The sequence below is a fragment of the Cetorhinus maximus genome, chromosome 1 (assembly GCF_964194155.1).
Source record: "Cetorhinus maximus chromosome 1, sCetMax3.hap1.1, whole genome shotgun sequence".
Taxonomy (NCBI): Eukaryota; Metazoa; Chordata; class Chondrichthyes; order Lamniformes; family Cetorhinidae; genus Cetorhinus; species Cetorhinus maximus.
The window spans coordinates 180209238-180230979 of NC_135879.1; the positions used below are offsets into that span (position 1 = coordinate 180209238).

Consider the following 21742-nt stretch of genomic DNA (forward strand, 5'->3'; position numbering starts at 1 on the left):
GGGCTCTCACTAATCTTTGCAGCACTGTACATCTTTTCTTTCAATTTGATACCATCCTTAATTTCCTCAGTTAGCTACGGATGGTGCATCCTTCTCAATGGAATGTACCTTTGTTGAGAGTTATGAATTATCTCATCAAATGTCTGCCAGCACTTCCCCACTGACTTACCCTTTAACCTATTTTCCTATTCCGTTTTAGCTAACTCTGTCTTCATACCCTTGCAATTGCCTTTATTTAAGTTTAAGACACTAGTTTCGGACCCAAATTTCTCACCTTCAAGCTGAATGTAAAATTCTATCACGTTATGATAGAATTACTATGCAGTGGCGTGATGGCATTGATGCTGGACTAGTAATCCAGAGACCCAGGGTAATGTGCTAGGGACCTTGGTTTGAATCCCACCACAGCAGATGGTGAAATTTGAATTCAATAAAAAAATCTGGAATTAAAAATCTAATGATGACCATGAAACCATTGTCCATTGTTGTTAAAAACTCTTCTGGTCCACTAATGTCCTTTAGGGAAGGAAATCTGCTGTCCTTACCTGGTCTGGCCTACATGTGACTCCAGACCCACAGCAATGTGGTTGACTCTTTAATGCCCTCTGAATAGGGGCAATTAGGGATGGGCAATACATGCTGGCCTAGCCAGCGACATCCACTTTGCTCTTGACTAGAGGATCTTTTTCTATGGGGTCATTAATTAATCCTGTACCAGGTCTAACATAGCCTGATCCCTGTTAGGTTCCAGAATGTATTATTCTAAGAATCTATCCTGAATACACTCTATGAATTCATTTTCCTGGCTACTTTTGCAAATTTGATTAATCCAATCTGTATGAAGTATCAGGAAGATATAATAATTTTCATAGTGTTATTGGAATTTACTGTAGAGTAATAGTGGGGTCTGTGTCCATGGGTCTACATGTGTGGGACTTAACTGAACTAAAGGCAGCTGGTCTGAAGGCTTGGGTGTATTAGGAGATGAGCTAGGTTTGAAATGTTAAGTAGGTAAACATGAGAGAAGTTTTAGAATGTGAGGTGTAAAGGAAACATTTACATTTTTTAATAAGCCAGACTAGTTTGAATTCAAAAGAGGGGGCAAAATGTTTCACCTAGTCAGGACAAGTTAAGAAACAATGTGTTAATTTTTCCCAAAGATTACTGGTAAAATTGGTACTATGATGGATTTTTATTATTAGAGGGGTAAAGTCCAAAGACGTAGTGAAACAATGGGAATTTGCATTCAAAGGGGAAAATATGTATAAAGGAGAGAAGGCTGTGTGCAAGGGAAGGAATTCTAAGGTCTAACAAGTGTGAGAAGCCTCCAGCCTCTGTGCCCAAACTGCTGTCTGCAAGAAATGAAGTTAAGAAAACTCACTTTGAATTCGACTGTTCAGCGTATCGTGTTACTTTGCCTGGATCTTTTAAAATATATGTGTCTTTACTGTTGCTGTAATGGAGGTGTAACTGGGAGCTAGATTAATCAGGGGTGCTAGAAGTTATAATAGTAGTGATATGCAACCCTATGCCTGTGCTTAAAATCATTTATTTTATTTAATAGATGTTTGATTTAGTTTTTTAAGAAACCTATAAGGCTTGGTGTCCTTCATTTTACTGAATTCAAAGTCCACATCTTGAAAAAAGTACAAGTTGCAAATAGTTGAGGCAGCTGCTTCAAATTTCCCTCTGGGATTGGGGCAGCCAAAACAGGATATTAAAATCTCCTACAATTATTGTAGTAGCTTTCTTAGAAGCCCCTATTATTTCTTGGTTTGTACTCTGTCCTGTAGTTACTGTCAGGGAGCCTATAAACCACTCCCACCAGTGAAGTCTTTCTTTGCTATTTCTTATCTCCACCCAAACTGATCCTACATTTTGATCATCTGAACCAAGATAATTTCTTACTACTGAACTGATCTCATCCTTCATTAACAGAGCCACCCCACCTCCTTTGTCTTTTATTCTGTCCTTCAAAAATGTCAAATACCCTTGAATATTTGTGGTCACTTTGCAATCATGTGCCTGGAATGGCTATCATATATTTATTTCTATTTGCGCTATTAGATCATCCATCTTGCTACAAATGTTGCATGCATTCAGATAAAGAGCCTTTAATTCTGTCTTTTTACCATTTTCCCCTACAGTAACCTTATTGCTGGTGCATTCTTATGTTTGTATGTTCTGTCCCTTCCTCTCACACCCTGGTTATCATTACTCACTTCAATGCTTGCACTATTGCCTTGTCCTTTCTCTTTAACTTTCCAAATTTCCCCTCACATGTACATTTTCCCACCATTGCTTACCACCCCACCATCCCCCTGACCCTAAGTATTTAGTTTAAAACCCTCTTTACTGCCCTAGTTATACGATTCACCAGTGCACTGGTCCCAGCGCAGTTCATACGAAGGCCATCCCAAAAGTATAGCTCCCAAAAGTATAGCTCCCTATATCCCCAGTACTGGTGCCAGTGCCCCATGAAGTGAAACCCATTTCTCCCACACCAATCTTTGAGCCACACATTCAACTGTGATCCAATTGCAAGTAATTAGGAAGGCAAATGGGATGTTGTTGTCTATTGCTAGTGGAATGGAATATAAAAGTAGGAAAGTTTTATGCAGCTGTACAGGGCATTGGTGAGACCACATCTAGAGTTCTGTGTATAGTTTTGGTCTCCTTATTTGAAAAAAGATATAATTCTGTTAGAACCAGTAGAGAGAAGGTTCACTCGATTCATTCCTGGGATGACGGCCTTATCCTATGTAGAAAGGGCCCATACCCATTGGAGTTTAGAAGCATAGAAACATAGAAACTAGGAGCAGGAGTAGCCCATTTGGCCCTTCGAGCCTGCTCCGCCATTCATTATGATCACGGCTGATCATCCAACTCAATAGCCTGCTCCCACTTTCTCCCCAAACCCTTTGATCCCTTTCGCCCCAAGAGCTATATCTAACTCCTTCTTGAAAACATACAATGTTTTGGTCTCAACTATTTTCTGTGGTAACGAATTCAACAGGCTCACCGCTCTCTGGGTGAAGAAATTTCTCCTCATCTCAGTCCTAAATGGTCTACCCCACATCCTCAGACTGTGACCCCTGGTTCTGGACTCCCCCACCATCAGGAACATCCTTCCTGCATCTAACCTGTCTAGTCCTGTTAGAATTTTATAGGTTTCTACGAGATCCCCCCTCATTCTTCTGAACTCCAGCGAATATAATCCTAATCGACTCAATCTCTCCTCATATGTCAGTCCTGCCATCCCAGGAAAGCATGAAAGGTGACCTTATTGAAACATATAAGATTTAGCGGGGACTTGACAGGATGGATGCTGAAAGGATGTTTCCACTTGTGGGGGAGACTAGAACTAGGGGACACAGATTAAGAATAAGAGCGTTCCCTTTTAAGACTGATATGAGAATTTTTTCTCTCAGAGGGTCGTTAGTATTTGGAATTCTTTTCCGCAAAGAGCAGTGGAGGCTGGGTCATTGAATATATTCAAGGTAGAGTTAGACAGATTTTTGATAGGCAAAGGAATCAAGGGTTATGGGAGGCAGACAGGAAAGAGGAGTTGAAACCAATATCAGATCAGCCATGATCTTATTAAATTGCAGAGCAGGCTCGAAGGGCCGCATGGCTTACTCCTGGTCCTATGTCTCCCTACCCACAAATTTTGACATCATTTACATTCAACAGCATTCATTTACACTCATTTGGCATCAATTGCACTCAAAAGCGATCATTTAGCAATTCTTTGACATCAATTGTGCTCAAAAGCAATCATTTAGCTATCATTTAACATGGCAAGTAATGTAACTGAAATCACCGTAATCAATTGCCCCAAACCACAGCACTCAAACATTTGCGATGAGCAGCATCACTTGGGCATTCGGACACCAAAAATGATCAGAGTTTATTTTCCATATTTCTGAATTTCCATTGCTTCAAACATCCTAATACTGAGCTAACTTTAGAAAAAGCAGATTGTTTAACATAAGTTTTAAAAAACTAGTTTTGTGTTTTTCTTCGTAACTTACAGTGCCACACAACCCTGGCAGTTCCGCCCAGCCAACATCGCCGCACCCCTTGTTCCAAAGATTGCAATAGCTTTCTCCCCCACCACAATCCCCCACTCCGGAGCACTATTCTCCCCCACCATCATCCTCAACCCAGAATAATTTTCTTCCCAATAACCCACATCCGAGCAATTTTTTTCCTCCCCTGAAACTCCCATCCCTGAAATTGCAGTTCTCTTCCCCTCTCTCTCCCCCTCCTCTCCTCTCTCCCCACCTCTCTCCCGCCACCCCCTTGTCCCACCCCTCACATCTCTCTCCCCCACCCCCCTTCTCCACCTCTCTCTCCCCCAAAGTCCCACTCCGCTTCTCTCTCCCTCCCCCTCTGTTTGACCCTCACCCTCTCTCCCCCTCCCCCTCTCTCCCAGCCCTCCCTCTCTCCTCACCCCACTCTCTCTCCTTCCCCCAACCAGAGCTCAGGTCGCAGTGCCGTCCAGAACTGGAAGTGATGCTGAGCTGGTCCTGATGTGGAAGCAGCGACAGGGGCAGCAGTAGGTATTTCGGAGGGAGGTTGGTGGAGAGAGTCGGGGTGGCTCAGATCCCTGAGTTCAGTGCGGGCCACGAGGTCTGCAGTTTGGCAGGGGCACGAGCCTTGGATTTCAGTGCTGACAGTGGGGCCCGGGGCCTGGAGGGAGAGGGGTTAGCTATTGGAGGAGGGAAGTAAGAGATTGGAGACTGGAGGGAGAGAGGGGGTGTAAGGGATTGGATGGAGGGGGAGTTAAGGGTTTGGAGATGGGGTGGGATAGAGTTTGGAAACTGGAGGGAGGGAGGTGAAGAGTTTGGAGACCAGAGGGGGTGGTGCGGGTAAAGTTTGGAGACTGGAGGGACAGGTTATCGAGGGAAGATTTAAGATTCTGAGACGGGTGGGGAAGAGAGGAGTATGGGGCAGAGGGTTGGGATGGGGAGAGTTTAGAATTAACCAGGCAGGCGGGGGGGGGGGGGGGGGGGGTGGAGGGTGGCATGGTGATGGGGGTGAGTGGAGAGTTTAGTTCCTGAGATTGGGGGTGGAAAGTATAGACCGTGAGGCTAAAATTAGTTAAGAACTGATAGGGATCTGGTGGATGCTCTCAAGCATGTACTGTACAGTGGAAAGATGTTTTGGTCTAAATGAAGAAACTGAATAAATTCAGATATTATTTAAGTAATTCATTTCCTTGTATTTTTCAATGCAGGTTGCCGAGCGTATTTGATAGCTTTGAGCGCACTCGATGCCTTTGAGTGTCCTTTGCCATTTGATGTCAAAGATGGCGAAAGGCTGCTGATCTGCGCTCAAACTCATTACAAATTAGAACATTTGATGTCAAATGATTGCTGATAGTGTTTGAGTGCACTGAACGGAAAAATGATGTCAAAATTTTCATGTAGGGCTCTTGTTTAACCAATGCCAATTTGCTTGCGGTCCAGGTAGTAATCCAGAGGTTATTACCTGGGTGGTTCTGCTTTTTAATTTAGTCACTAGCTGCTCACACTCCTTCAGCAGAACCTCTGGGTGGAATTTTACAGTCCCTTTGCGGCGGGGGCGGGGCCGTAAAATGCAACAAGCCATTTAAAAGTCCATTGACTTCAGCGTTACTGGAAAATCCTTCCGGCAGGAGGGTTTGTAAAATTCTGCCTACTGTCTTAATCCTACCTTTTGTTGGCACCCACATGGACCACAACAACTGAATCTTTCCCCTCCAAATCCAAGTTTCTCTTCAGCCTGCAGGATCTTTAAACCTGGCACTGGGCAGGAAACAGAACCTTCAGGACTCATAGTCTCAGCTGCAAAGAACATTGTCTATCCTCCCAACTATACAATGTGGAGATTATGGTGCCGCAGTGACCAGGTGAGAGCACTGCATGTAACACTTGCAGCTGGTTCTGACATGTGACATAAGTGAAGCTCTGTTCACCGATATGAGAACTATAATGATCAGCAAAATGCAAGGGTTTGATCCTTCTGCCATCCACATGCAGCACTGACAATTGTCTTTTATCTCCCACAGAGCATTACTGGAGGTGCAGCTCGAGATGAGGGAAGAGGTATTTCAGTCCTCAGAGGAGGAGCAGCACTCTGGGGATGCACCATCACAAGATTCAAGCGCACCCTCCACCAGAGTAGGTTCACCCAGGTGGCTCCAGCGTCACAAGTAGAAAGATGGCATTGGATGAGCAGCACTTCACATGTGAGCAGGAGCATATTGGTCAACTTATTTAAGCAAGGATGTAAATGCTTTGGAAGCATTTCAGAGAAGGTTCACCGGACTAATACTTGGGATGGGTGGGTTGTCTTATGAGGAAAGGTTGGACACACTCGTCTTGTATCGGTGGGAGTTTAGAAGAGTTAAGAGGCGGCTTGATTGAAACATATAAGATCCTGAGGGGTCTTGACAGGGTGGATGTGGAGAGGATGTTTCATCGTGTGGGAGAATCTAGAACTAGGGGTCACTGTTTAAAAATAAGGGGTCGCCCATTTAAAACAGTGATGAGGTAAAACATTTTTCACTCAGAAGGCTGGGAGTCTTTGGAACTCTCTTCCTGGAAAGGCAGTGGAAGCAGAGTCTTTGAATATTTTTAATGCAGAGGTGAATAGATTCTTGGTAAGCAAGGGGTGACAGGTTATCGGGGGTAGGTGGGATGCAGATTTCAGGTTATTATCAGATCAGCCATGATCCTATTAAATGGCAGAGCAGGCTCGAGGGGCTGAATTTGCCTACTCCTGCTCCTTCTTCGTTATGTTCGTATGAGCAGTTGTTAGAGGCAGAAAAAGCAGTGGAGAGCATGTAGCTCTGTTCAGCTGGACACAGATATTGCCTTTTAGGATCATACACTAAGGGGGTACTTGTGAAGCAACAAAGAAAAATATGTCACGGGCAAAATACTGCGGATGCTGGAAATCTGAAACAAAAACAGAAATTACTGGAAAAACTCAGCGAGTCTAACAGCATCTGTGGAGAGAAAAACAGAGTTAACATTTCGAGTCCGTATGGCTCTTCTTGAGAAAAATATGTGGGAGTGCATTCCCTATTGGAGGAGTCCATAGTGGCCGTGAGTGCTGTGATATCTCTGGCATGTGAGCATGATGAGCTTGGCTGGAAAGAGTGGCCAACCTCATGAAGAGTCATACATGGCAGGCCAATGTGTAGATTCAGGTATACAACAATGCATCCATACAATGAAAGCTACAATGAAAAGCATTGAGCAAACATTCACCTTGATGGCCGAACACTCCATTCAAATGCAGCCAAGTGCTCTCCCAAACTTGGTCAGCAGGGGAGGTGCAGGTCGGCCCTGAGAGGGACACTGGAACAGTCTTAGTGGCATAAAGTGATTGACTTGGGTGAAGCTTCTAATGTTGTTGAGGGCTGATAATCTTTTGTTTCAAAGAGTCATATCTTGTTGTTCCCTCCGAAGTGTCATGGTGTAATTTATTTCCAATTCCACATTGACGATGGCTAGGTTAAAGTGTGAGAATGGCATCAGACTGTCGGCTCACAATGCAGGGTGGAGAATATAACCTGTTGATGATTTTGCGTGTTAGAGAGCTTTGTTTATGGGAAGGGGATGGCATGTGGATATGTAGTGTGAGTGGCATGGGAATGGATGGCACGAGGGCAATGATGGTTGCACTGTCCTCAGTTGAAGTGTGCCTGGGTGAGGGCAACGTGGGCTTCTCTGGTATGCAGCTCTATGCTAGGATGCATCATAGGCACCTGTGGATATTTGTGTCTGCTAGATCATTTTCTTCCTCCTCGTCCTCGGACTCTGGGGAAGCTGGTCTGTTGTCAACATCCTCTGGCGTCTGCTCCTCCTAAAATCCCTCTATGGTGGGGTGATGCACTGGTGTCAGCAGCCAGATCTTCGAGTATCCCATGTCATCCAGGAACCATCCACGGAGATGGAGGTGGAAAACCAGGAGCATTTGAAACTGCTGGAGGATAAAGGCAGCATGGCAGCTCCTGGGAAACTGCACACATCTGTAGGATCCTCTTGTAGCTGCATACCAGATTCACACTGACATCCTTACGATTTCCAAATACACCTGGGTATTCTAACCAGGAGGAGGAAAACGAAAAGGAGTAAGAAGAGGAGGAAGAGGAGGAGGAGGCAGGAAGGAAACATCTCGGATCCTGTGTAACTGGATGAACTGTAAAAGAGCAGATCTGGAAACTCTGCTTCCGTTAAGGCAACTTCCTCTGCCCAACATGGACTCAGCATTTCCTGCCATCACACCCATTTGCGATGTCCCATCATAACATCCCCTTCGCCTCTATCCAATAATAAAAGTCACTAAGAAAAAACTTCACATTACATCTTCATACAACACATCCAAATATACAAACAGAAATGAAATATTCACCTTTGAGCAATTCCTTAGTATCCATCTTGCAGGTGTCTTTGCTTGTCCTAGTGCTCCTACACAGTGCTCTCCCAATGGCTGCAGCATGACTGGTAACAGGCTATTGACTTCCAGATGGCCTTGCAGGCTGCCCAGGAGCATTTTTAGGCCTTGAGGGCCTAGCTTTGATCTGCAGCACCTTGGCATAGGTGGCAGCAGACTGGCTAGCTGGCTGAGAACGTACAACAAGGGCACTGGCGGTGGTGGGAGAACAAATGCCGTCATCTTAAAGAGGGGAGCTGGCTCGTCATCAACTCTGCAACTGCCATTCTCACAGGCTGGCACCTCCACAACCCCAGTTATCTGTTGGTGGACTGTCAGGTGAGTCTGCTTGTCCCTTTGAGGACTGAGATATGCAGCTATAATGGCAGCAGTCTGAGCCTGCATGACAGCAAGCATGGCTCTCATGACCTCAGTCTGATATTTCACTGCAGAGCTGAGATGTTGGCTGGCTTCTGGCTGCGCTGCAGTGGAAGCTACCAGATTTATATTCCTGCTGCGTTGCAAGCGCAGGGCCATCACTGCCATGGTGCTAAGTATAGGCTCCGAGTTTTGTACAATGCCCTGTGTCAAAATGGAGCTTTAGTTCTCTGTGCTCCTTGACAGTGACAACAGGCTCTCTGGCAGGCCTGCCAATGCACCAAGCATCTCTGTCTGTATGCTCATCAGCGTTCTCCTGCAGGCCGCCTAATCAAATCCTTCATCGGAGTCCCCTGCAGCAGAATTCATCTGTGACTTTGCCCTTCAGGGAGCAATCTTTTTCCCTTGATTTGGCTACAGTTGAACGACTCACCAGATGCAGACCTGACTATCGACTATGCTCTGATGTGCTCTCATTGCCCGTATCTGAGCTTGGGGCTGGAATTGTGAAATCAAGTGATGGTGCCTCCTCATCGCTGTCATGGGATTGCTCTTCCTCTTGGCTGTGTCGAGGTGACCAAGTGACAGTTCTTGGGTACCTGAAAGCACAAAAGCAGAAGGGGAGGATTGGGGTGGTGGATGGGGTGGGGAGGAAAGCAGAAGGTCCATGGTTACGCCATATGCAGTTTTCACTTCATGTCACATCTCTGGATGAGGTTGAGGACAGAATTGACGTGGAACGTAAGGCTATCCTGGATGGCCTCGCCAGCGCTACATACCATGTGCTCTGTTGCTGCCGGCCGCATGATTCTAAGCACCTCATTCATGAGGCACTCAGGGCATGGAGTCTTGCTGGCCCTCCCCGAGTTCTCTGGGTTACCCTGCTGACATGCGCCACCTTTTTGAGCAAGGGAGGGCAGAATGTCAATGCCTGTGTTGCACTCTGTTTGATTAATGTTCCTGCTAAAGCTGAATAGCTAGAATTATATCAAGATAATGAGGGGTGCTGTGAGGCTGGCACGATTGGTGTATTGAGCAGCTTGAGAGGTTGGTGGTGCGATGGGTATGAAATATCTTGTGCAGATGCATTCACTGACCTTGACCACACATTTGAAGTCATTAAGCTTCTTGTGGCATTGCTGCCAGGTCCTTGGGCTACACTCTAGGCATTCATCTCCCTTGCCATGTGCTCCCAATTCTTTTGGAGGTTGCTGTGTGAGGGACTCCTGGACTCTTATGGAAACATGGGTGTGGATTTGATGTTCCTGATGCGGGTCCCATCCATTCGTTGGAAAATTGGTGGGAAAATCCTGTTCCTACAGTGGGGGAGGCCCGAGCAAATTAAGTGCATGCAAGGCAATAAGTTGGCCAGCACTGGGCCAATTCCACGTGATTCCCTAGCAAAACTGGAGTCAATGGGAATCAGGGGGAAAACTCTTCACTGGTTGGAGTCATACCTAGCACAAAGGAAGATGGTTGTGGTTGTTGGAGGTCACTTATCTTAGCTCCAGGACATCACTGCAGGAGTTCCTCAGGGTAGTGTCCTCGGCCCAGCCATCTTCAGCTGCTTCATCAATGACCTTCCTTCCATCATAAGGTCAGAAGTGGGGATGTTCGCTGATGATTGCACAATGTTCAGCACCATTCACAACTCCTCAGATACTGAAGCAGTCCATGTCCAAATGCAGCAAGACTTGGACAATATCGAGGATTCGGCTGACAAGTGGCAAGTAACATTTGCGCCACACTAGTGCAAGGCACTGACCATCACCAACAAGAGAGAATCTAACCATCGCCTCTTCGCATCCAATGGCATTACTATCACTGAATCCCCACGATCAACATCCTGGGGGTTACCATTGACTAGAAACTGAACTGGACTAGCCATGTAAATAACGTGGCTACAAGAGCAGGTCAGAAGCTAGGAATCGTGCGATGAGTAACTCACCTCCTGACTCCCCAAAGCTTGTCCACCATCTACAAGGCACAAGTGAGAAATGTTATGGAATACTCTCCACTTGCTTGGATGAGTGCAGCTCCTACAACACTGAAGAAGCTGGACACCGTCCAGGACAAGGCAGTCCACTTGATTGGCACCATATCCACAAACATTCACTCCCTCCACCACCGACGCACAGTAGCAGCAGTGTGTACCATCTACAAGATGCATTGCAGGAATTCACCAAGGCTCCTTAGACAGCACCTTCCAAACCCACAACCACTACCATCTAGAAGGACAACGGCAGCAGATAGGTGGGAACACCACCACCTGGAAGTTCCCCTCCAAGCCACTTACCTTCCTGACTTGGAAATATATTGCCGTTCCTTCACTGTCGCTGGATCAAAATCCTGCAACTCCCTCCAAAATAGCACTGTGGGTGTACCTACACCACATGGACTGCAGCGGTTCAAGAAGGCAGCTCACTACCACCATCTCAGGGGCAATTAGGGAAGGGCAATTAATGTTGGCCTAGCCATTGATGCCCACATCCCATAAATGAATACAATAAAAATTTTAGGACCCTGACGGCGGAAATATTACCTGTCGGGAGCCATCACTGTCTGAAACACCAGGAGTTCTCCATTGCTGACTGTGCCTCCAGGAGCAGTGGATGTTGCCTGTAGTGCTCCAGGGACTTCACCATGGATTGTCGTTGGATCCCTGGGCTCAGGTGATTGAGTGTGGGATGGGGGCTGAGGGGAGGGGGAAATCGATGGAAAGGGCAGGGGTTGGCTTTTTGCAGCAACGCCTGTCCCCTTCCCGGTGCCAGTCCCTTGCTCAGACATAGGGTACCAAAGACAATGGCTTTGTCTTCCCAAAATTAATTTGGAGAAAAATCTATTCATTCAGTATAATGGATGTCAGATAAGCAGTGTAACAGTTTAGAAACACTGGAGGGGTCAAGAAAAATGGTGGTGAGAAAGAGCTGGGTAAAGTCACTGAGTGTGGAAACAGATGATGGCTGGGATTTTCCATGCCCACTGGCATCGGGCATGTTCGGTGGCGTGAGCGGACGATATGGCGAGAAGGCCAAAAATCGGTTTTACTACATCGTGAAACCAGTTTGCGATCGTCCGCTCAGCCGGTCGATGGTGGGCCCCATTCCCCACCATCGGACGTCAGGAACCTCATTGTAATACATCAGCATATCATTATAAGGCCAGCCCACCAGACACAGCCACCCCCTCCTGGGTCCAGCTGGATCCTCCATCCACGTTGGCGGGAAAACAGGCTGACATGTTTCACAACAGCATATATAAGGCGTGCACTTGGTGGGCTGCACTTCACTCGGAACTTCAAAGTTTATTTGCCTACCTTGCTTCAGTCAGTGGTAGCAATCATCAGTGCCAGGCTTCACAAACAACACCACATCATTTTTAGGGGGGCTCAGGGGCAGTCTCTACCTACCAGATCAGCCATTTGTGAGTGGATTTTCAATAGCGGCAGAGTGTGTGAGTTGAGAGTGATGAGATGGTTGCCTGGTGGCACAGACGAGATCATTCATCCTCCATCTGCACAGGATTAGGGGGAAGTGGCAGATGGTGGAATTTGAATTCAATAGAAATCTGGAATTAAAAGCGTGATGGTGACCTTGAAACCATTGCCGATTGTTGTAAAAACCCATCTGGTTCACTGATGTCCTTTAGGGAAGGAAATCTCCTGGCCTACATGTGACTCCAGGCCCACAGCAATGTCATTGACTCTTAACTGCCCTCTAAACAAGGGCAATTAGGGTTGAGTAATAAATGCTGGCCTAGCCAGTGATGCCCACATCCCATGAACAGAATATTAAAATCTCCTACAATTATTGTAGTAGCTTTCTTAGAAGTCCCTATTATTCCTTGGTTTATACTTTGTCCTGTAGTTACTGTCAGGGAGCCTATAAACCACTCCCACCAATGAAGTATTTCTTTGCTATTTCTTATCTCCACCCAAACTGATTCAACATTTTGATCATCTGAACCAAGATAATTTCTTAATACTGTACTGATCTCATCCTTCATTAACAGAGCCACCCCATCTCCTTTGTCTTTTATCCTGTTCTTCAAAAATGTCAAGTACCCTTGAATATTTGTGGTCACTTTGCAATCATGTGCCTGGAATGGCTATCATATCATATTTATTTCTATTTGTGCTATCAGATCATCCACCTTGTTACAAATGGTGCATGCATTCAGATAAAGAGCCTTTAATTCTGTCTTTTTACCATTTTACCCTAAGGTAACCTTATTGCTGGTGCACTCTTATGTTTGTGTACTCTGTCACTGGTTATCATTACTCACATCACTGCCTGCACTATTGCCTTGTCCTTTCTTTTAACTTTCCAAATCTCTCCTCACATGAACATTTCACCACCACTGCTTCCCCACCCCACCATCCCCATGCCCCCAAGTACTTAGTTTAAAACCCTCTTTACAGCCCTAGTTATACGAATCACAGTACATTATCCCAGCGTAGTTCATATGAAAGCCGTCCCAAAAGTATAGCTCCCTATACCCCCAGTACTGGTGCCAGTGCCCCATGAAGTGAAACCCATTTCTCCCACACCAATCTTTGAGCCACACATTCAACTGTGATCCAATTGCAAGTAATTAGGAAGGCAAATGGGATGTTGTTGTCTATTGCTAGTGGAATGGAATATAAAAGTAGGAAAGTATTACTGCAGCTGTACAGGGCATTGATGAGGCTACATCTGTAGTTCTGAGTACAGTTTTGATCCCCTTATTTGAAAAAAGATATAATTGTTAGTACCAGTACAGAGAAGATTCACTCCATTCATTACTGGGATGAATACCTCATCCTATGTAGAAAGGGGAACAGTTTGGGCCTATACCTATTGGAGTTTAGAAGAATGTGAGGTGACCTTATTGAAACATATAAGACCCAGAGGGGGCCTGACAGGATGGATGCTGAAAGGCACCTGTGGATATTTGTGCTCTGCTAGATCATTTTCTTCCTCCTCGTCCTCCAACTCTGAGGAAGCTGGTCTATTGTCAACATAATCTGGCGTCAGCTCCTCTTTATGTGCCCGGTTTTGCCAGGAACCTCCAGAGCGGTCAAAGCACCTGAACTACACTTTGAGCAAGCCAATGGCTTGCTCTCTTGTGGCCCTAGTAGCTAGAAGGCACCTATTGAACCACTCTTGTTCCTCTATGGTGGGGTGATGCACTGGTGTCAGCAGCCAAGTCTTTGGCATGTCACCCAGGAGCCATCCACAGAGATGGAGGTGGAAAACCAGGGGCACATGAAACTGCTGGAGGATAAAGGCAGCATGACAGCTCCTGGGAAACTGCACACATCTGTAGGATCCTCTTGTAGCTGCATACCAGATTCACATTGACATCCTTACAATTTCCAAATACAGCTGGGTATTCTAACCAGGAGGAGGAAAATAAAAAGCAGGAGTAAGAAGAGTAAGAAGAAGAGGAGGAGGCAGGAAGGAGACATCCCAGATCCTGTGTAGCTGGGTGAGCTGCAAGAGAGCAGATCTGGAAACTCTGCTTCTGTTAAGGCAACTTCCCCAGCCCAACATGGACTCAGCATTTCCTGCCATCACATCCATTTGCGATATCCAATCACGGCATTCCCTTGGCCTCTATCCAATAATAAAAGTCACTAAGAAAAAACTTCACATAACCTCTTCATGCAACACATCCAAATACACAAACAAAAATGAGATATTCACCCTTGAGCAATCCCTTAGTATCCATCTTGCAGGTGTCTTTGCTTGTCCTAGTGCTCCTACACAGTGCTCTCCCAATGGCTGCAGCATGGCTGATAAAAGGCTGCTGACTTCCAGATGGCCTTGCACGCTGCCCTGGAGCATCTTTAGGCCTTGAGGGCCCAGCTTTGATCTGCAGCACCTTGGCATAGGTGGCAGCAGACTGGCTAGCTGGCTGAGAACATACAATAAGGGCACTGGCGGTGCCCCTCATCTTAAAGAGGGGAGCTGGCTCGTCATCAACTCTGCCACTGCCATTCTCACAGGCTGGCACCTCCATAATCTTAGTTATCTGTTGGAGGACACATTGCTGGACTGTCAGGTGAGTTTGCTTGTCCCTTTGAGGACTGAGATATGCAGCTGTATTGGCAGCAGTCCGAGCCTGCATGACAGCAACCATGGCTCTCATGACCTCAGTCTGATATTTCACGTGATTCCCGAGCAAAACTGGAGTCAATGGGAATCAGGGGGAAAACTCTCCGCTGGTTGGAGTAATACCTAGTACAAAGGAAGATGGTTGTGGTTGCTGGAGGTCAGTCATCTCAGCTCCAGGACATCACTGCAGGAGTTCCTCACGGTAGTGTCCTTCGCTCAACCATCTTCAGCTGCTTCATCAATGACCTTCCTTCCATCATAAGGTCAGAAGTGGGGATGTTTGCTGGTTTGCACAATGTTCAGCACCATTCGTGATTCCTCAGATACTGAAGCAGTTCATGTCCAAATGCAGCAAGACCTGGACAATATCCAGGATTTGGTTGACATGTGGCAAGTAACATTTGTGCCACACAAGTGTCAGGCAATGACCATCTCCAACATGGGAGAATCCAACCATCACCTCTTCACATTCAATGGCATTAATATCGCTGAATCCCGCACTATCAACATCCTGGGGGTTACCATTGACCAGACACTGAACTGGACTAACCATGTAAATACTGTGGCTACAAGAGCCAGTCAGAGGCTAGGAATCCTGCGGCAAGTGATTCATCTACTGATTCCCCAAAGCCTGTCCATAATCGACAAGGCACAGGTCAGGAGTGTGAAGGAATATTGTCCCCTTGCCTGCATGAGTGCTACTGAAACAACACTCAAGAAGCTTGACACCATCCAGGTCAAAGCAGCCCACTTGATTGACACCACATACACAAACATTCACTCCCTCCACTGACACACTGTAGCAGCATTGTTTATCATCTACAAGATCCACTGCAGAAACTCACCAAGGCTCCTTAAACAGCACCTTCCAAACCCACGATCACTACCATCTAGAAGGACAAGGGCAGCAGACACGTAGGAATGCCACCACCTGGAAGTTCCCTCCAATCCACTTACCATCCTGACTTGGAAATATATCGCCATTCCTTCACTGTCATTGGGTCAAAACCCTGGAACTCCCTTCCTAACAGCACTGTGGGTGTACCTACACCACATGGACTGCAGCGGTTCAAGAAGGCAGCTTGCCACCACCTTCTCACGAGCAATTAGGGATGGGCAATTAATGTTGGCCTAGCCAGTGATGCCCACATCCCATAAATGAATACAATAAAAAATTTAGGACCCTGGCGGCAGAAATCCTGCCTGCTGGGAGCCATTGCCCTCTCAGAGGCCAGGAGTTCTCCATTGCTGACTGTGCCTCCAGGAGCAGTGGGTGTTGCCTGTAGTGCTCCAGGGACTTCACCATGGATTGTCGCTGGATCCCTGGGCTCAGGTGATTGAGGGTGGGATGGGGGATGAAGGGAGGGGGACATCGATGGAAAGGACAGGGGTTGGCTTTTTGCAGCAATGCCTGTCCCCTTCCTGATTCCAGTCCCTTGCTCAGAAATAGGATACCAAAGACAATGGCTTTGTCTTCCCAAAATTAATTTGGAGAAAAATCTGTTCATTCAGATTAATGGATGTCAGATAAGCAGTGTAACAGTTTAGGAACACTGGAGGGGTCAAGAAAGATGGTGGTGATAAAGAGCTGAGTAATGCCACTGAGTGTGGAAACAGATGATGGCCGGGATTTTCTGTGCCCGCTGGCATCGGGCAGTTTGATGGTGTGAGCGGACGATATGGCAGGCAGGCCAAAAATCGGTTTCATGACGTCGTGAAACCAGTTTGCGATCGTCCGCTCAGCTTGTCATGGCAGGATCCATTCCCCACCATCGGATGTCAGGAATCTCATTGTAATACATCAGCATATCATTATAAGGCCAGCCCACGGACACAGCCACCCCTCCCCCGTCCAGCTGGATCCTCCGCCCACGTTGGCAGGAAAACAGGCTGACGTGTTTCACAACAGCACATATAAGGCATGCACATGGCAGGCTGCACTTCACTTGGGACTTTAGGGTTTGTTCGCCTACCTGGCTTCGGTAAGCACTAGCAATCATCGGCGCCAGGCTTCACAGACAAACCACATCACTTTTAGGGAGGCTCACGCCAGGTCTCTACCTACCAGATCAGCCCTATGTAGGTGGCTTTTCAATGGCTGCAGGGCTAGGGCTTGCATAGGGAAGGGGGAGAACTGGCCTCAGGCAAGGGGAGAGGCTGCAGGACGTGGGTTGTATTGCGGAAGGAGGGTACCCCAAGGTTTGTGTGGGGGTGCATGTTGATCTTTGCAAGTGGCCTCAAGATGGTGAGGGCTGAGTCTCCAAAGGAGATGAGGCCAGATGGGCATGTGATGGTATGTGTGTGAGAATGGGTGGTGATGTCCCTTGAGCTGGCAGTGAATGAGATGCCAGTTAATGTGTGATGGGCTTGAGTGTGTGAGTTTAGAGTGATGAGATGGTTGCCTGGCGGCACCGATGAGATCATTCATCCTCCATCTGCATTGGATGGCCAATTTCTTCTGTGCAGCATTGGCACTGATCCCCAATGGCACTGATCCCCATTGCCTACCAAGCCAGAGTGGTAATGTTAGTGCCCCTCCTGTGGCCAGGTTGGGGGTAGAGGATATCACAGCGATCCTCTAAAAAGCGCTCGAGGGTTGCAGTCTTCTTGCCTTTCGGGGCCATGTCTTCTTTGCTGCAGTCCTCAGCTGGAAGCACTGAGCGCAGCTGTACTTTAAATGTGGTGCCTGGCGTGATGAAGTGGTGAGGTGATGGCATGGCAGGCGAATCGGAACCCGCCCTCTATGGAAACGGCGTGTATCCCAGAAACGCATAATTAATGTGGCGGGTTTGGGGCGACACAGCGGGAAAAACTGCCTTTGAAGCGGAAGGGAAAAACATAGTTTTTCCTGCCCACTACAGCACTTAGTGCAAATCTGGAACGATTCTGCCCAATGTGTTTTTGGATAATATTGGTGAGGAGCAACATGTAAATGAGAAATCGGAGGGGCTGAGGATATATCGTAGCGGGACATCAAAGGTAATGGTGCGGGAGCTGAAAGAGAAGCCACTGCAGGCAATTCTCTGGGTGTGACTGGATGTCACAAAGTATATTGTTATGTTGTAGTTACCATTTGGCTTGTCCCAGTGAAATCTGAATTGTATCTTTAATAAGATAAATTTTATTGAACGAAATCCGTCCAAAAACTGCGAGTAATTAAGTAACAAATTAACAGTGTCCTGTGGAATTCACATCTCTGTAAAAGCTTGCTTCATAAAAATCATACTGTCTCAAACTAATCCCATGCTGGTGGTACATTTAGCATTCTCACAATGATGACGTATTCACTTTGGCTGCAATACTACAACATGCAGGCAAATGGCATTACATTATAAGCCTAAATTCCAACCATAAGACCATAAGACCATAAGACATAGGAGCAGAAATTAGGCCTTTTGGCCCATCGAGTCTGCTCCGCCATTCAATCATGGCTGATAAGTTTCTCAACCCCATTCTCCCGCCTTCTCCCCGTAACCTTTGATCCCCTTACCAATCAAGAACCTATCTATCTCGGTTTTAAATACACTCAATGACCTGGCCTTCTGTGGCAATGAATTCCATAGATTCACCACTCTCTGGCTAAAGAAGTTTCTCCTCATCTCTGTTCTAAAAGGTCTTCCCTTTACTCTAAGGCTGGGCCCTCGGGTCCTACTAATGGAAACATCTTCCCCACGTCCACTTTATCCAGGCCTTTCAGTATTCTGTAAGTTTCAATCAGATCCCCCCATATCCTTCTAAACTCCATCGAGTATAGACCCAGAGTCCTCAAACGTTCCTCATATGTTAAGCCTTCCATTCCTGGGATCGTTCTCATGAACCTCCTCTGGACCATCTCCAGGGCCAGAACATCCTTCCTGAGATATGGGGCCCAAAATTGCTCACAATATTCTAAATGTGGTCTGACCAGAGCCTTATAAAGCCTCAGTAGTACATCCCTGCTTTTATATTCTAGTCCTCTCGAAATAAATGCCAACATTGCATTTGCCTTTCTAACTACCGACTCAACCTGCAAGTTAACCTTAAGAGAATCCTGGACTAGGACTCCCAAGTCACTTTGCACTCCAGATTTCTGAATTCTCTCCCCATTTAGAAAATAGTTTATGTCTCTATTCTTCCTACCAAAGTGCATGACCTCGCACTTCCCCACGTTGTATTCCATCTGTCACTTCTTTGCCCATTCTCCTAACCTGTCCAAATCCTTCTGCAGCCTCCCCGCCTCCTCAAAACTACCTGTTCCTCCACCTATCTTTATATCATCTGCAAACTTAGCCAGGATGCCCTCAGTTCCTTCATCTAGATCATTAATGTATAAAGTGAAAAGTTGTGGTCCCAACACTGACCCCTGCGGAACTCCACTAGTCACCGACCGCCATCCTGAGAAGGACCCCCTTATCCCCACTCTCTGCCTCCTGCCAGACAGCCAATCTTCTATCCATGCTAGTACCTTGCCTCTAACACCATGGGCTCTTATCTTACTGAGCAACCTCCTGTGCGGCACCTTGTCAAAGGCCTTCTGGAAGTCCAAGTAGATAACATCCATTGGCTCTCCTTTGTCTAACCTACTCGTTACCTCCTCAAAGAATTCTAACAGATTTGTCAGGCATGACCTCCCCTTGATGAAACCATGCTGACTTTGCCCGATTTTACCATGCACTTCCAAGTATTCTGAAATCTCATCCTTAATAATGGACTCTAAAATCTTACCAACGACTGACGTCAGGCTAATCGGCCTGTAATTTCCCATCTTTTGCCTCACTCCCTTCTTAAACAGGGGGGTTACATTAGCGATTTTGCAGTCCTCTGGGACCCTCCCTGACTCCAGTGATTCCTGAAAGATCACCACTAACGCCTCCACTATCCCTTCAGCTATCTCCTTCAGAACTCTGGGGTGTAATCCATCTGGTCCAGGTGATTTATCCACCTTCAGACCTTTCAGTTTTCCTAGCACCTTCTCCTTGGTAATGGCCACCATACTCACCTTTGCCCCCTGCCTCTCTTGTTACACGTGTCTTCCACCGTGAAGACTGACGCAAAGTACCTATTCAGTTCCTCCGCCATTTCTTTGTTCCCCACTACTAATTCTCCAGCGTCATTTTCCAGCGGCCCAATGTCCACTTTTGCCTCTCTCTTACCCTTTATATATCTAAAAAAAAACTCTTGCAATCTTCTTTCATATTACTGGCTAGTTTACCCTCATATTTAATCTTCTCCCTCCTTATTTCTTTTTTAGTTGTCCTCTGTTGGTATTTGTAGGCTTCCCAATTCCCTGGTTTCCCACTGCTCTTCGCGCATTGTATGCTTTCTCTTTAGCTCCTTGTCAGCCATGGTTGCCAGAAGTCTCCTTTGTTACTCTAAGATTTAAAGAAGTACTCTTTAGCCAGTTGTATAACCTGCTCTTCCACCATGTTTATGAGAATCATTTTAAATTCGTTACTTTAGACAACAGGCGGAATCGTCCCAGATTTGCGCTAAGTGCGGTAGCGGGCGGGTAAAACAACATTTTACCCACCGGCCGCCATGGCAGCATTTTACATTGTATTCCCCCAAACCTGCTGCATTAATTATGCATTCCCAGGAAGCATGCCGTTTCCCTGGCAGGCAGGTTCTCATTCACCCACCATGCCATCATCTCATCACTTCATCACGCCAGGCGCCATATTTAAATGCAGCTGCATGCTCACTTCTCAGTGCTTCCAGCTCATGGCTGTTTTAAAGAAGGCATGGCCCTGAAAGGCAAAAAGACTACAGCCCCCAGATTCAATGACGCGTTCCTTAAGGGTCTTTTGGACGCAGTGGAGGTTCGCCGTTATGTCCTCTATCCCAACTCTGGCCGCAGGATGGGCAGCAACCTCACTATTCCGGCTTGGGAGGCAGTGGCAGCGGTGGTCTGTGTAAATGCCCTGCAAAAGAGGACAGCCACCCGGGGCCACAAGGATGAATGATCTCCTTCGTTCCGCCAGGGTAAGTCACTCTTCTCATCACTCCCAACTCACACACTCACAAGCCCATTACACATCCACAGGGCCCTCACTCACTGCCAGCTCAAGGGACATCACCATTCACTCTCTCGCACACACTTTTATTGTCCTCATCCCGTCCATGGGACCACTCACCATCCAAACATGCCAGGCATACTTATTATCTGGCCTGGCAGGCATCTTGCTTACACACTCTCCATCTCTATTCATGCAGGACAAGCTGGCTTACAACAAAAGGGAGATGTCACTTCCCAGCGGAAGAATGCCATCCAGCTGGCTGGCAAGAATCTGGACCGGTCCTGTGCTGACAGTGAGGTCCGCGGTGCTATATCAAGTGAGGATCCAGGAGTGCAACACCCATCAGACAACCATGCTGTGAATGATGTGTCCTGTTTCACAGGCCACTGGCACAGACTAATTATCTCCCCTTGCTTTCGCAGGCACCTCTGCCAAACAGCTAACAGAGTCCACGACCCAGGGCGTCCAATGAAGTCCCGAAGAAACCTCTGAAGAGGAATCTAAAGGCACCCTCCTTGAAGTCCCATCACAGCGCTCACCCACACCCTCCACCAGTGCAGAGACAACAGCTTGGTGGGACTGAGCTTTACAGTAGCCTCGGGATCACAATCTGGTGAGCACATTGCACTGTCTGATCCACAGCAGGTGGTGGCAGGGACTTCCCAGGTCCCCAGTATTCAGCAGATTGCTGGGAGCCAGAACGTTGCTGAGTCCAAGTCAGATGAGGAGCCTCTGGACTTGGTCATGTCACAGTTGCTGGAGCTGCAAAGGCAAGCTCGGGAACACCAGGAAGGGATGTCCACTGCACTTCTCAGATTGCAAGGCACAATGAAGGAGTCC

The 21742-nt window shown here is 46.9% G+C and overlaps 1 protein-coding gene across 5 annotated transcripts in view; it reads right to left on the reverse strand.

The window, feature by feature from the left end:
- Nucleotides 1–21742, reverse strand: part of LOC144685714 (urea transporter 2-like) — a 124707-nt gene that overhangs the window by 14265 nt on the left and 88700 nt on the right. The window contains exon 7 of one of the 5 annotated variants that reach the window (XM_078550553.1): nt 8620–9407. The exons of the other annotated variants lie outside the window; for them this stretch is intronic. Within the exon in view, the coding sequence (XP_078406679.1) occupies nt 9238–9407 (170 nt within the window). The 3' untranslated portion in view covers nt 8620–9237. Of the gene's footprint in view, nt 1–8619; nt 9408–21742 lie in introns of those variants that run through there. 5 annotated transcript variants of the gene reach the window in all.